Source organism: Danio rerio, chromosome 4 (assembly GCF_049306965.1).
Source record: "Danio rerio strain Tuebingen ecotype United States chromosome 4, GRCz12tu, whole genome shotgun sequence".
Taxonomy (NCBI): Eukaryota; Metazoa; Chordata; class Actinopteri; order Cypriniformes; family Danionidae; genus Danio; species Danio rerio.
Window position 1 is genome coordinate 73,817,501 of NC_133179.1, and position 13,947 is coordinate 73,831,447.

The 13,947-nt window shown below is 43.9% G+C and overlaps 3 protein-coding genes across 3 annotated transcripts in view; 1 reads left to right on the forward strand and 2 right to left on the reverse strand.

The window, feature by feature from the left end:
- Positions 1-13,947, reverse strand: part of LOC110438442 (protein NLRC3-like) — a 367,431-nt gene that overhangs the window by 181,502 nt on the left and 171,982 nt on the right. The gene's annotated exons all lie outside the window — the stretch shown is intronic.
- Positions 1-13,947, forward strand: part of si:ch73-389k6.1 — a 778,105-nt gene that overhangs the window by 129,542 nt on the left and 634,616 nt on the right. The gene's annotated exons all lie outside the window — the stretch shown is intronic.
- LOC137491583 (uncharacterized) overlaps positions 1-13,947 on the reverse strand; it is a 46,746-nt gene that overhangs the window by 3,314 nt on the left and 29,485 nt on the right. Inside the window, exons 6-10 of the mRNA XM_068220841.2 lie at positions 13,713-13,886; positions 5,092-5,265; positions 4,812-4,985; positions 4,295-4,468; positions 79-252 (exon numbers count right to left, since the gene is read on the reverse strand). Coding sequence (XP_068076942.2) covers positions 79-252; positions 4,295-4,468; positions 4,812-4,985; positions 5,092-5,265; positions 13,713-13,886 — 870 coding nt within the window. The remainder of the gene's footprint in view (positions 1-78; positions 253-4,294; positions 4,469-4,811; positions 4,986-5,091; positions 5,266-13,712; positions 13,887-13,947) is intronic.

A 13,947-nucleotide genomic window follows, 5' to 3' on the forward strand; every position in this document is an offset into this window, starting at 1 on the left:
ATATCTGGACACTAGAAGAGCAGTGAAGTATCAAAGTATCTGTATTCACAATAAAAAAGGCAGTGCTGCTCCACATACTTGAGTTTGTCCAGTGTGTAGTTTGGATCCTCCAGTTGTTCAGAGAGCAGCTTGACTCCTGAATCTCCTGGATGATTGTAGCTCAGATCCAGCTCTCTCAGGTGTGAGGGGTTTGAAGTCAGAGCTGAAGACAGAAAACCACAGCCTTCCTCTGTCACCATACAGCCAGACAATCTACAAACACAGCAATAGTCCACATCACACAGTTGGACAATCACACATCTCTTTGTGTTGTGAAGATGCTGACTGCTGTTTCTGCTCATGTCAACAGCAGTGATGAACACACACATCCTGATCAGCTCTCCTTATTGATCCAGCCCTCGCATCAGCACACACACACAAATAATGTAGCATCTTAACATGGTTTTATAGTTGATTTTAAAACATTATAAGTGTGATTTGTAGATGATCGACACCTAGATGCAGGATTACAGCTGGTTGGATGACTGTAAGACATTTACTCAAATGTTACAGAGGTCTGAGATGTGTAATCAGGTGTAGGGCTGGGTGTAACTGCCCATGATTTAATGCACTCACTTTGCTTGCCCTAATTGGAGTCACCACAGGAGGGCGCTCTAGACTAATAGGATTTAAGTGAGACAAAGCAGAGTAAGAGCAATTCACGTTTGTTCACGAGCTAACAGGTACAGCTCGGAAGAATGTCTTGAGCTTTTAGTGTCCCTTCGGCAAGCAGAGCGAGGGATGTTTTGTTTATTGTTTGATTTATTTGGAAAATGTTAGATGTTTTGTAAATGTTTGTTGTTTATTTTTCTATGCTGTTCGTTTGTTTTCTCTAGTTTTACGGTGCTTTTGGTCTTTTGATGCTTCGGTGTTTACAACAAAGAACTGAGAAAATGATGATTTATGTGATGAACTTTATTGCATCCAAATAAACCATTTTAAATGCACCCGTCAAAACTCTCTGCCTATTTATTGAAAGCTGAAGGGCTGCTACACAGAGATGTCAGACAATATTTATTAATAATCGCCTTTAAAGATATCCTGATGTCTGATAATCTCGTCTCTCCCCTCACATCTGTCATGAAACATGTCCACACACACATGCACACACACACACACACACACACACACACACACGATCTCTGAAGAGGAATAACTGGAGAAGACAGAAGCGCTGGTGAACTCCTCTGAATGACCAAAACACCCAGGCGGGACAGAGCAACAGACAGATGCTGAGCTGCTTATCTTGGAGGATGGCCAGCACAAACTCAATGCAGCTTCACACTCTCGTCCATCCCTACATCACAGCATCATCAAGACGCATTTATTAACTACTAAAACTGTGGACAAGCAAATATGATACAGCCTATAGATACTGTCTAGCCAGTGCTCAGACTAATATGTGTGTAATGTGTTGAGGCCGCAGCTCATGATTGGCCATCCGCTTTCTCTTTCACTCACACATTCCTCTCCAAAGCGTGTGAGGGGGTCTAAACCTCAGATTATACTCATGAGCAAAAGGCCCGATCTCTCCTTCACATGTCTGGAGCTTTGTTTGCTTTATTTGTGTGTTAAAGTCATTCTAGATGTCTGTCAGCCTGTTCCTGTGGGTGAGATGGAGCGACTGACACATGAAATAAAGCTTTAGCATATGCATTCATCTACAATCTAAAGGGAAGTGTCGTGTTATTACTAGACCATCTACACTTACAGACTGGGCCGACATTTACTTGATCACTTCACTAGATTATCTTCCCTCAATAATGTGGATTATCTAATCTAATCTAACCTGATCTACTCAAATCCACATCGCCCAGCCCTAATCAGGTGTCCAGACTTTAAAGATGCTCCCTAAATGTGCAGATATCAGACATACATTATATTATATCACCTTCACTGCTTTCTAACCAGTGCGAATGCTAACTCTTATGTTTAGGGTGGGACATGCTAGCAGTTAACGTTAGCTAGCTCTCAGCTAAACATCAGCTCTATTAGTTTAGCTTTAGCCGCCAGGAGTCTTAAGAAACAGAGCGGTGTCCCACATGTGTCTGAGTGACCAGGGCACTCATATTGACAGACAACCCTACTGAAAAATCCAGCTTGAACCAGCCTTGGCTGGTCTTAGCTGTTTGACCAGGCTGGTTTTAGAGGGTTTTTGGCCATTTCCAGATTGGTTTCCAGCCATTTCCAGCCTGGTCTTAGCTGGTCAGGCAGGAAAATGACCAGCTAAATCCAGCTAAAACTAGCTTAACCAGCCTAGGCAGGCCGGGAGCCCAGCCAAAACCAGCTATGTCCAGCTTAAACCAGCCTGGAAATGGCCAAAACCCCTCTAAAACCAGCCTGGTCAAACAGCTAAAAACAGCCAACCAGCCTAGGCTGGTTCAAACTGGATTTTTCAGCAGGGAAGCGAATCACACGAGAGTTGTCAGTGCCCATTCTAGACTCACAGTGGATTTAACAGTGATATTACCTGTTTTCCAGACAAACACACTCAACCAATGGCTATTGCTGGACCAAGTTCATGTCTGAATATTAGCGAGTCCTAGACTATAGAAAGAAACGTCTTGAGTCTGGACTCGAGTACTACAGCCCTGACAGTCACCAACTTCAGCTTGTAGATCAAACTTTACTGTATGAAGAGCAACAGAACATGACCTGATCTTCATTTGTATATTATATTGTGGACGATGATGTAAATAAACTAAAACAAACACAAACCCGCTCTCTTAATGTCTCTTTCACCAGCCTGACAGTCACATTCACACTGATGGAGCATTAGGGGACTTTTATTCTGTCAGCTGAGAAACACCTGATCAATAATCATGAGCGCTGACTCTCCTTCACACACAGCCTCTCTGACAGAAGATCTTCAGTCAATATATTGCTTCATGTGAATGAGTAATCAGGGTTATTTTCAGATGCATGTGTAGTAAATACATCAGTTCACCAGGTCTCTTACAGTAAACTGCTGAATACATGCTTATAGTGTGTCTTCATATTATTGTAGTGGTTTAGATCAGTGGTCTTCAACCCCCAGGCGGGTGCTGGTGCGTGGATCAATCAGTACCGGGCTGAACAAGAATGAATTATCTTTAAGTTGGCAGATAAAGAAGCTGCATTTAAACTGGATTTGTGGGGACGGCGCGTGAACAGAGGCATATCGGACGTGTTTTTAAACATTAGCGTGGATTTTGTGTGAGACTGAGCCTGCGCCCTCACTCACCAAGCTGCTGCACGATCACCAGTCTTCACTGTTAAAGGAGTTTGAGAAACACTTTCGCATGTCGAGATGTACATGATACTGTATGTGTGTGTGCTGCGCCCACAGGCTGTTTCACAGGCACATGCAAAGCTTGAAGGTAAACAAACAGCGGCTTATCATAAGCATCTTATCGATAATTATTTATACGGTTGGCATTAAAGTGAACATATAAACGTTATGTGACTAATTTCTAGCAGCTAAATGTGTCTGGAAAAATATTCAAAGGCTTTTATTCTCATAAACCGCGCGGACGTGAATGCGTCTGACTGTTCTGATTGGCTAAAGCAGACGTCTCACGTCAGCACGTTCTAGACGTGCACGCGCTCTTTCCAGCAATCTTCCTTCTATGGACCATCTCGTTGCAAAGAAACAAGCTCAGGGCTCCCATTGATTTAGCGGTACTGATGTTATAATATGTTATATTGTTGGAGCAATGTGTTAATAAAGTTATTACTTCCTAATGTTATAATAGCATTGTAATGTTGGAGCAATGTGCTAATAAAGTTCCATATGAGTACACAGTGGATTCACGTTGACCGGTCCGCAGTTAGAAAAAGGTTGTGGACCACTGGTTTAGATAATATTAAGAGTGTCGTGAGACTTTTATATGTTTAGAAGAAACTGCAAACTGAACAAACAGCAGAGCATGTCTAAACTTCACCAGGACACAACAGATATAAATATAAAAATATAAAATATGAATAAATAATTCAGAGGTAATTCATTATAAAGATCATTAAAATAAACGGATTCCTTTAACTTTAAGTCACATTTGGGTATATTGGAAAAAGAGAAGCTCTGAAAGTGCAACATTTCATAATAGACTAAGTAAAGCTTTTAAATATATTTATAGATAAACATACATTATTAAAGCTATGATTAAAATCACAACCCTGTAAATGTTTTGTTTTTTCTTCTGTCAATCCACTGAATGGAGCTCCACATCAGGTAACCCAATATGAAACTGTATCTGTAGAGTGGAGAATCATTTACCTCAGTGTGTCCAGTTTACAGTGTCGACTCTTCAGTCCATCAGAGAGAAGCTTCACTCCTGAATCCTGCAGGTCATTGTTACTCAGGTCCAGCTCTCTCAGCACACAGTTTGAGGATTGTAGAGCTGAAGACAAACTCTCACAGCACTGAACAGTGAGTTTACACATGACCAATCTGAGAAAGAAGAACACACATTACTAAAAAACACACTGTTAATGTGAACAGGCAAAACAAAACAAAAAATCAGTCAATCAATAAATTAATCAATCAATCAATCAATCAATCAATCAATCAATCAATCAATCAAGGCAAGGCAAGTTTATTTATATAGCACATTTCATACACAGTGGCAATTCAAAGTGCTTTACATAAACGAGAATAAAAGAAACAAGTAAAATAAAAATAAAAACAAATAATAAAAATGCGTAAAAACAAAACAAAACATAAAAACAGGTAAAATGTGATATAAAAGAATGAAGAAGAGAAAAAAAAATCAAGCAGGTGTTTAAACTCAGACCTCAGTTTCTCCAGTTTACAGTTCACAGTCTTCAGTCCATCAGAGAGCTTCTTCACTCCTGAATCCTGCAGGTCATTGTTACTCAGGTCCAGCTCTCTCAGCACACAGTTTGAGGATTGTACAGCTGAAGACAAACTCTCACAAGAATCGGCAGTGAGTTTACACGTCATCAATCTGAGAAAGAGCACACATTACTAAAAACACACAGTTAATGTGATCAGACTGATGTAACAAAGCAAAAAAATCAATCAATCAATCAGTCAGATACTTAAACTCAGACCTCAGTGTGTCCAGTTTACAGTGTTGACTCTTCAGTCCATCAGAGAGCTTCTTCACTCCTGAATCCTGCAGGTCATTGTTACTCAGGTCCAGCTCTCTCAGCACACAGTTTGAGGATTGTAGAGCTGAAGACAAACTCTCACAGCACTCAACAGTGAGATTACAGAACTGTAGCCTGTGTAGAGGATAAACACAATATGTATTTGTTAATCTGGTGTGTTTAATAGTCTGAAGCACATCTGACTGTAGTAATTGGTTTAACTTCACTAATTAGTGAGCACATCTGCTGATTTTAGCTTTAAATAGTATTTATGTCTATTGTTACGGCTCAGTATCTGTGCCTGTGTTTGTTTGTATTTTTTTTTCTCTCTTGCTCCTTCTCTACCTATCATTTTCTTTAGGTCCGCCCAGCTCATCTACCTATTGGCCAAGCTAGATGCCAGTCATCATTACCGTTTGCGATGATGTCATCATTGTCCAATCACAAGCAGACTTCCCCACTTTAAAAGGAAGCGGGTGCAGTTGAAAGCTAGCTTGATTTTTGCTTTTTGCTTGCTCACTGTTGTGTGTTTGCTATGTTGGTTGACTGTGTGTTTTGCTGGATAGCTGGATTATGTGACAGTTTCTTGTGTTATGTGTGTTATAATCATTTGTGCTGAAATCGATCTTTAAAAGTGTTCTAATTGTGTTTTCTCTCTGATTACCAGATATACGACATCAGTGGGATTCGAGGAACAGGGTAGATGTTACGTGACCTACATGTTGCTATATGTAGGAGATACCAATGTATTATACACACTAGTTTAGAAGTGTGCGCCACTAATTGTACGTTTTGTTTACGTTTGTGTTTAGAAGTGTAGTTTAGATAGGCCGTGAAAACGCTGAAGACTTTTCTTTCTCTTTCTTTTATTAGATAGTATAGAGATTGTGGGTTCTAGTTAGAGTTGTGTTTTGTTATATTATTTTCTTCTCTTTGGCGCCACTTTTGTTCCTCCTCCCCTTTATTACAACCATTTATTTATTCTTGTTTTCTTTATCTCGTATTAACTTTGTTTATCAGTTATCCACTTTGTAAAATAAATATGTTTTAAATTATAAACATTTTGGCATAATTTGGTTGTTTGTCTGTTCAATTGCCACCACCATTCATAAAAGGGTCATCCTTTTTAAATGTTGCGTTAACCCTAGCCTTTCCATCTTAAATAACCATAACAGCACCACTGCAAGCGCAATGACTTCTCCCACGGGAGACATACACCTTATTATTATGCACCACTGCAAGCACAGTAACCGCTCCTACGGGAGACACACACTTGATTACACACTGCTGCTAGTGCAGTGACCACTCCTACGGGAGATGCACATCTTATTATGCACCATTGCTAACGCAGTGACTGCTCCTAAGGGGGACGCATACATTGATATTATGCACCACTGCAAGCGCAGCGACCGCTCCTACAGGAGATGTACAGCTTATAATTATGCACAACTGCAAGCGCAGTAACCGCTTCTACGGGAGACGTACACCTTACAATTTTGCACCACTGACAGCGCAGTGACTGCTCCCACGGGAGACACACACTTGATTACACACTACTGCTAGTGCAGTGACCACTCCTATGGGAGATGCACATCTTCTTATGCACCATTGCTAACGCAGTGACCGCTCCTACGGGACGCCCGTCTCCCGTGGGAGCAGACACTCTTGCTGGAGACATTCATTATGCACCACTATCAACACAGCAACTGCTTCCTCCCGAAACACATACCTTATAACTCAACAGCACCCCTCCAAATTTTTTAGACCAGCAAATTTTGGGGGGCTTGCACATTGTCTGGCTGCTGTCCTGTAACCAATAGCTATTTTTGGGGAGCGTTCTGGGGCCGGGCTAGATACTTCGCTCGAATCCCAACTCCTCTTTGTTGCCTAATAAGGGGAACAACTCGAGTTGGGGTGTCTCCTCGAGCTCAGAGCCCTCCCCCCGGACAGCACGCCAAATATGCTTTATACTTAAACGAATGCAAGTGCGAACTCATGAAGTGATGTTTTGTAAACAAATTTCGGGAGGAGCATGCGCAGAAGTTTCAGTATCGAATACGTCATTGACAATTATCCCATCATCGAATCAGTTCTTGAACAACCCATATATATACCAAAGCTGTCTTACCTGCAGCATCTCACGACTTTAGCATTTGTTTACCACCCCGTCACCTCACCTCTTGCATTGCATTCCCAGTGGGAGCGTTCTGGGGCCGGGCTAGATACTTCGCTCGAATCCCAACTCTTCTTTGTTTCCTGATAAGGGGAATATCTCGAGTTGGGGTGTCTCCTCGAGCTCAGAGCCCTCCCCCCGGACAGCACGAGAAATATGCTCCTGCATTTATTCTGACGCTCCTGCATTTATTCTGGAGCTCCTGCATTTATTCTGGCGCTCCTGCATTTATTCTGGAGCTCCTGCATTTATTCTGGCGCTCCTGCATTTATTCTGGCGCTCCTGCATTTATTCTGGCGCTCCTGCATTTATTCTGGCGCTCCTGCATTTATTCTGGAGCTCCTGCATTTATTCTGGCGCTCCTGCATTTATTCTGGCGCTCCTGCATTTATTCTGACGCTCCTACATTTATTCTGGATCTCCTGCATTTATTCTAGAGCTCCTACATTTATTCTGGCGCTCCTGCATTTATTCTGGTGCTCCTACATTTATTCTGGCGCTCCTGCATTTATTCTGGCGCTCCCGCATTTAATCTGGAGCTCCTGCATTTATTCTGGCGCTTCTACATTTACTCTGGAGCTCCTGCATTTATTCTGGCGCTCCTGCATTTATTCTGGCGCTCCTGCATTTATTCTCCTGCATTTATTCTGGCGCTCCTACATTTATTCTGGCGCTCCTACATTTATTCTGGCGCTCCTGCATTTATTCTGGCGCTCCTGCATTTATTCTGGAGCTCCTGCATTTATTCTGGCGCTCCTGCATTTATTCTCCTGCATTTATTCTGGCACTCCTGCATTTATTCTGGCGCTCCTACATTTATTCTGGCGCTCCTGCATTTATTCTGGCGCTCCTGCATTTATTCTGGCGCTCCTGCATTTATTCTGGAGCTCCTGCATTTATTCTGGAGCTCCTACATTTATTCTGGCGCTCCTGCATTTACGCTGGCGCTCCTGCATTTATTCTGGAGCTCCTGCATTTATTCTGGAGCTCCTACATTTATTCTGGCGCTCCTGCATTTATTCTGGCGCTCCTGCATTTATTCTGCCGCTCCTGCATTTATTCTGGCGCTCCTGCATTTATTCTGGCGCTTCTACATTTACTCTGGAGCTCCTGCATTTATTCTGGCGCTCCTGCATTTATTCTGGCGCTCCTGCATTTATTCTGGAGCTCCTGCATTTATTCTGGCGCTCCTGCATTTATTCTGGCGCTCCTGCATTTATTCTGGCGCTCCTGCATTTATTCTCCTGCATTTATTCTGGTGCTCCTGCATTTATTCTGGCGCTTCTGCATTTATTCTGGCGCTCCTACATTTATTCTGGCGCTTCTGCATTTATTCTGGCGCTCCTACATTTATTCTGGCGCTCCTGCATTTATTCTGGAGCTCCTGCATTTATTCTGGAGCTCCTGCATTTATTCTGGAGCTCCTGCATTTATTCTGGCGCTCCTGCATTTATTCTGGCGCTCCTGCATTTATTCTGGCGCTTCTACATTTACTCTGGAGCTCCTGCATTTATTCTGCCGCTCCTGCATTTATTCTGGCGCTCCTGCATTTATTCTGGAGCTCCTGCATTTATTCTGGCGCTCCTGCATTTATTCTGGCGCTCCTACATTTATTCTGGCGCTCCTGCATATATTCTGGCGCTCCTGCATTTATTCTGGCGCTCCTGCATTTATTCTGGAGCTCCTGCATTTATTCTGGCGCTCCTGCATTTATTCTGGCGTTCCTGCATTTATTCTCCTGCATTTATTCTGGCGCTCCTACATTTATTCTCCTGCATTTATTCTGGCGCTCCTACATTTATTCTGGCGCTCCTGCATTTATTCTGGCGCTCCTACATTTATTCTGGCGCTCCTGCATTTATTCTGGCGCTCCTGCATTTATTCTGGCGCTCCTGCATTTATTCTGGCGCTCCTGCATTTATTCTGGCGCTCCTGCATTTATTCTGGCGCTCCTGCATTTATTCTGGAGCTCCTGCATTTATTCTGGCGCTCCTGCATTTATTCTGGCGCTCCTGCATTTATTCTAGAGCTCCTACATTTATTCTGGCGCTCCTGCATTTATTCTGGCGCTCCTGCATTTATTCTGGCGCTCCTGCATTTATTCTGGCGCTCCTGCATTTATTCTGGCGCTCCAACATTAATTCTGGCGCTCCTGCATTTATTCTGGCGCTCCTGCATTTATTCTGGCGCTCCTGCATTTATTTTGGCGCTCCTGCATTTATTCTGGCGCTCCTGCATTTATTCTGGCGCTCCAACATTAATTCTGGCGCTCCTGCATTTATTCTGGCGCTCCTGCATTTATTCTGGCGCTCCTGCATTTATTCTGGCGCTCCTGCATTTATTCTGGAGCTCCTGCATTTATTCTGGAGCTCCTGCATTTATTCTGGCGCTCCTGCATTTATTCTGGCGATCCAACATTAATTCTGGCGCTCCTGCATTAATTCTGGCGCTCCTGCATTTATTCTGGCGCTCCTGCATTTATTCTGGCGCTCCTGCATTTATTCTGCCGCTCCTGCATTTATTCTGGCGCTCCTGCATTTATTCTGGCGCTCCTGCATTTATTCTCCTGCATTTATTCTGGCGCTCCTGCATTTATTCTGGCGCTCCTGCATTTATTCTGGAGCTCCTGCATTTATTCTGGCGCTCCTGCATTTATTCTGGCGCTCCTACATTTATTCTGGCGCTCCTGCATATATTCTGGAGCTCCTGCATTTATTCTGGAGCTCCTACATTTATTCTGGCGCTCCTGCATTTACGCTGGCGCTCCTGCATTTATTCTGGAGCTCCTGCATTTATTCTGGAGCTCCTACATTTATTCTGGCGCTCCTGCATTTATTCTGGCGCTCCTGCATTTATTCTGCCGCTCCTGCATTTATTCTGGCGCTCCTGCATTTATTCTGGCGCTCCTACATTTATTCTGGCGCTCCTGCATTTATTCTGGCGCTCCTGCATTTATTCTGGCGCTCCTGCATTTATTCTGGCGCTCCTGCATTTATTCTGGCGCTCCTGCATTTATTCTGGAGCTCCTGCATTTATTCTGGCGCTCCTGCATTTATTCTGGCGCTCCTGCATTTATTCTGGCGCTCCTGCATTTATTCTCCTGCATTTATTCTGGCGCTCCTGCATTTATTCTGGCGCTTCTGCATTTATTCTGGCGCTCCTACATTTATTCTGGCGCTCCTGCATTTATTCTGGAGCTCCTGCATTTATTCTGGAGCTCCTGCATTTATTCTGGAGCTCCTGCATTTATTCTGGCGCTCCTGCATTTATTCTGGCGCTCCTGCATTTATTCTGGCGCTTCTACATTTACTCTGGAGCTCCTGCATTTATTCTGGCGCTCCTGCATTTATTCTGGAGCTCCTGCATTTATTCTGGCGCTCCTGCATTTATTCTGGCGCTCCTACATTTATTCTGGCGCTCCTGCATATATTCTGGCGCTCCTGCATTTATTCTGGCGCTCCTGCATTTATTCTGGAGCTCCTGCATTTATTCTGGCGCTCCTGCATTTATTCTGGCGCTCCTACATTTATTCTCCTGCATTTATTCTGGCGCTCCTACATTTATTCTGGCGCTCCTGCATTTATTCTGGCGCTCCTACATTTATTCTGGCGCTCCTGCATTTATTCTGGCGCTCCTGCATTTATTCTGGCGCTCCTGCATTTATTCTGGCGCTCCTGCATTTATTCTGGCGCTCCTGCATTTATTCTGGAGCTCCTGCATTTATTCTGGCGCTCCTGCATTTATTCTGGCGCTCCTGCATTTATTCTAGAGCTCCTACATTTATTCTGGCGCTCCTGCATTTATTCTGGCGCTCCTGCATTTATTCTGGCGCTCCTGCATTTATTCTGGCGCTCCTGCATTTATTCTGGCGCTCCAACATTAATTCTGGCGCTCCTGCATTTATTCTGGCGCTCCTGCATTTATTCTGGCGCTCCTGCATTTATTTTGGCGCTCCTGCATTTATTCTGGCGCTCCAACATTAATTCTGGCGCTCCTGCATTTATTCTGGCGCTCCTGCATTTATTCTGGCGCTCCTGCATTTATTCTGGCGCTCCTGCATTTATTCTGGCGCTCCTGCATTTATTCTGGAGCTCCTGCATTTATTCTGGAGCTCCTGCATTTATTCTGGCGCTCCTGCATTTATTCTGGCGATCCAACATTAATTCTGGCGCTCCTGCATTAATTCTGGCGCTCCTGCATTTATTCTGGCGCTCCTGCATTTATTCTGGCGCTCCTGCATTTATTCTGCCGCTCCTGCATTTATTCTGGCGCTCCTGCATTTATTCTGGCGCTCCTGCATTTATTCTCCTGCATTTATTCTGGCGCTCCTACATTTATTCTGGCGCTCCTGCATTTATTCTGGCGCTCCTGCATTTATTCTGGAGCTCCTGCATTTATTCTGGCGCTCCTGCATTTATTCTGGCGCTCCTGCATTTATTCTGGAGCTCCTGCATTTATTCTGGAGCTCCTGCATTTATTCTGGAGCTCCTGCATTTATTCTGGCGCTCCTGCATTTATTCTGGAGCTCCTGCATTTATTCTGGCGCTCCTGCATTTATTCTGGCGCTCCTACATTTATTCTGGCGCTCCTGCATATATTCTGGCGCTCCTGCATTTATTCTGGCGTTCCTGCATTTATTCTGGCGTTCCTGCATTTATTCTCCTGCATTTATTCCGGCGCTCCTACATTTATTCTGGCGCTCCTGCATTTATTCTGGCGCTCCTGCATTTATTCTGGAGCTCCTGCATTTATTCTGGCGCTCCTGCATTTATTCTGGCGCTCCTGCATTTATTCTAGAGCTCCTACATTTATTCTGGCGCTCCTGCATTTATTCTGGCGCTCCTGCATTTATTCTGGCGCTCCTGCATTTATTCTGGCGCTCCTGCATTTATTCTGGCGCTCCTGCATTTATTCTCCTGCATTTATTCTGGCGCTCCTGCATTTATTCTGGAGCTCCTGCATTTATTCTAGAGCTCCTACATTTATTCTGGCGCTCCTGCATTTATTCTGGCACTCCTGCATTTATTCTCCTGCATTTATTCTGGCGCTCCTGCATTTATTCTCCTGCATTTATTCTGGCGCTCCTGCATTTATTCTGGCGCTCCTGCATTTATTCTGGCGCTCCTGCATTTATTCTGGCGCTCCTGCATTTATTCTGGCGCTCCAACATTAATTCTGGCGCTCCTGCATTTATTCTGGCGCTCCTGCATTTATTCTAGAGCTTCTGCATTTATTCTGGCGCTCCTGCATTTATTCTGGAGCTCCTGCATTTATTCTGGCGCTCCTGCATTTATTCTGGCGCTCCTGCATTTATTCTGGCGCTCCTGCATTTATTCTGGCGCTCCAACATTAATTCTGGCGCTCCTGCATTTATTCTGGCGCTCCTGCATTTATTCTGGCGCTCCAACATTAATTCTGGCGCTCCTGCATTTATTCTGGCGCTCCTGCATTTATTCTGGCGCTCCTGCATTTATTCTGGAGCTCCTACATTTATTCTGGCGCTCCTGCATTTATTCTGGCGCTCCTGCATTTATTCTGGAGCTCCTGCATTTATTCTGCCGCTCCTACATTTATTCTAGAGCTCCTGCATTTATTCTGGCGCTCCTGCATTTATTCTGGCGCTCCTGCATTTATTCTGCCGCTCCTGCATTTATTCTGGCGCTCCTGCATTTATTCTGCCGCTCCTGCATTTATTCTGCCGCTCCTGCATTTATTCTGCCGCTCCTGCATTTATTCTGGCGCTCCTGCATTTATTCTGGCGCTCCTGCATTTATTCTGGCGCTCCTGCATTTATTCTGCCGCTCCTGCATTTATTCTGGCGCTCCTGCATTTATTCTGGCGCTCCTGCATTTATTCTGGCGCTCCTGCATTTATTCTGGCGCTCCTGCATTTATTCTGGCGCTCCTGCATTTATTCTGGCGCTCCGACATTTATTCTGCCGCTCCTGCATTTATTCTGGCGCTCCTGCATTTATTCTGGCGCTCCTGCATTTATTCTGGCGCTCCTACATTTACTCTGGAGCTCCTGCATTTATTCTGCCGCTCCTGCATTTATTCTGGAGCTCCTGCATTTATTCTGGAGCTCCTGCATTTATTCTGGAGCTCCTGCATTTATTCTGCCGCTCCTGCATTTATTCTGCCGCTCCTGCATTTATTCTGCCGCTCTTTTATTTATGCAGGATGTACAGTTAATAAATCATCTGATAATTAATACTCTGGGTGGTTATTTGTTAACTACAGGTATAGTATGAGCAGTGTGAAACACAATTACTGATAAACCATAATTCCTGTCATCCGGGGTTTAGTATCACCCAGGGTTAACATGTTCAAGCATGAAGAGCTCTAATATGAAATAATGTGGGCTATTATGAAATATTTTTGTAGTTATTGTAGAGTGGAGAATCATTTACCTCAGTGTGTCCAGTTTACAGTGTTGACTCTTCAGTCCATCAGAGAGAAGCTTCACTCCTGAATCCTGCAGGTCATTGTTACTCAGGTCCAACTCTCTCAGCACACAGTTTGAGGATTGTAGAGCTGAAGACAAACTCTCACAGGAATCAGCAGTGAGTTTACACGTAACAAATCTGAGAAATAAGAAAACAAATCAAATTTAGATTGTATTTTTTTGTCACTCACTTCATGTAA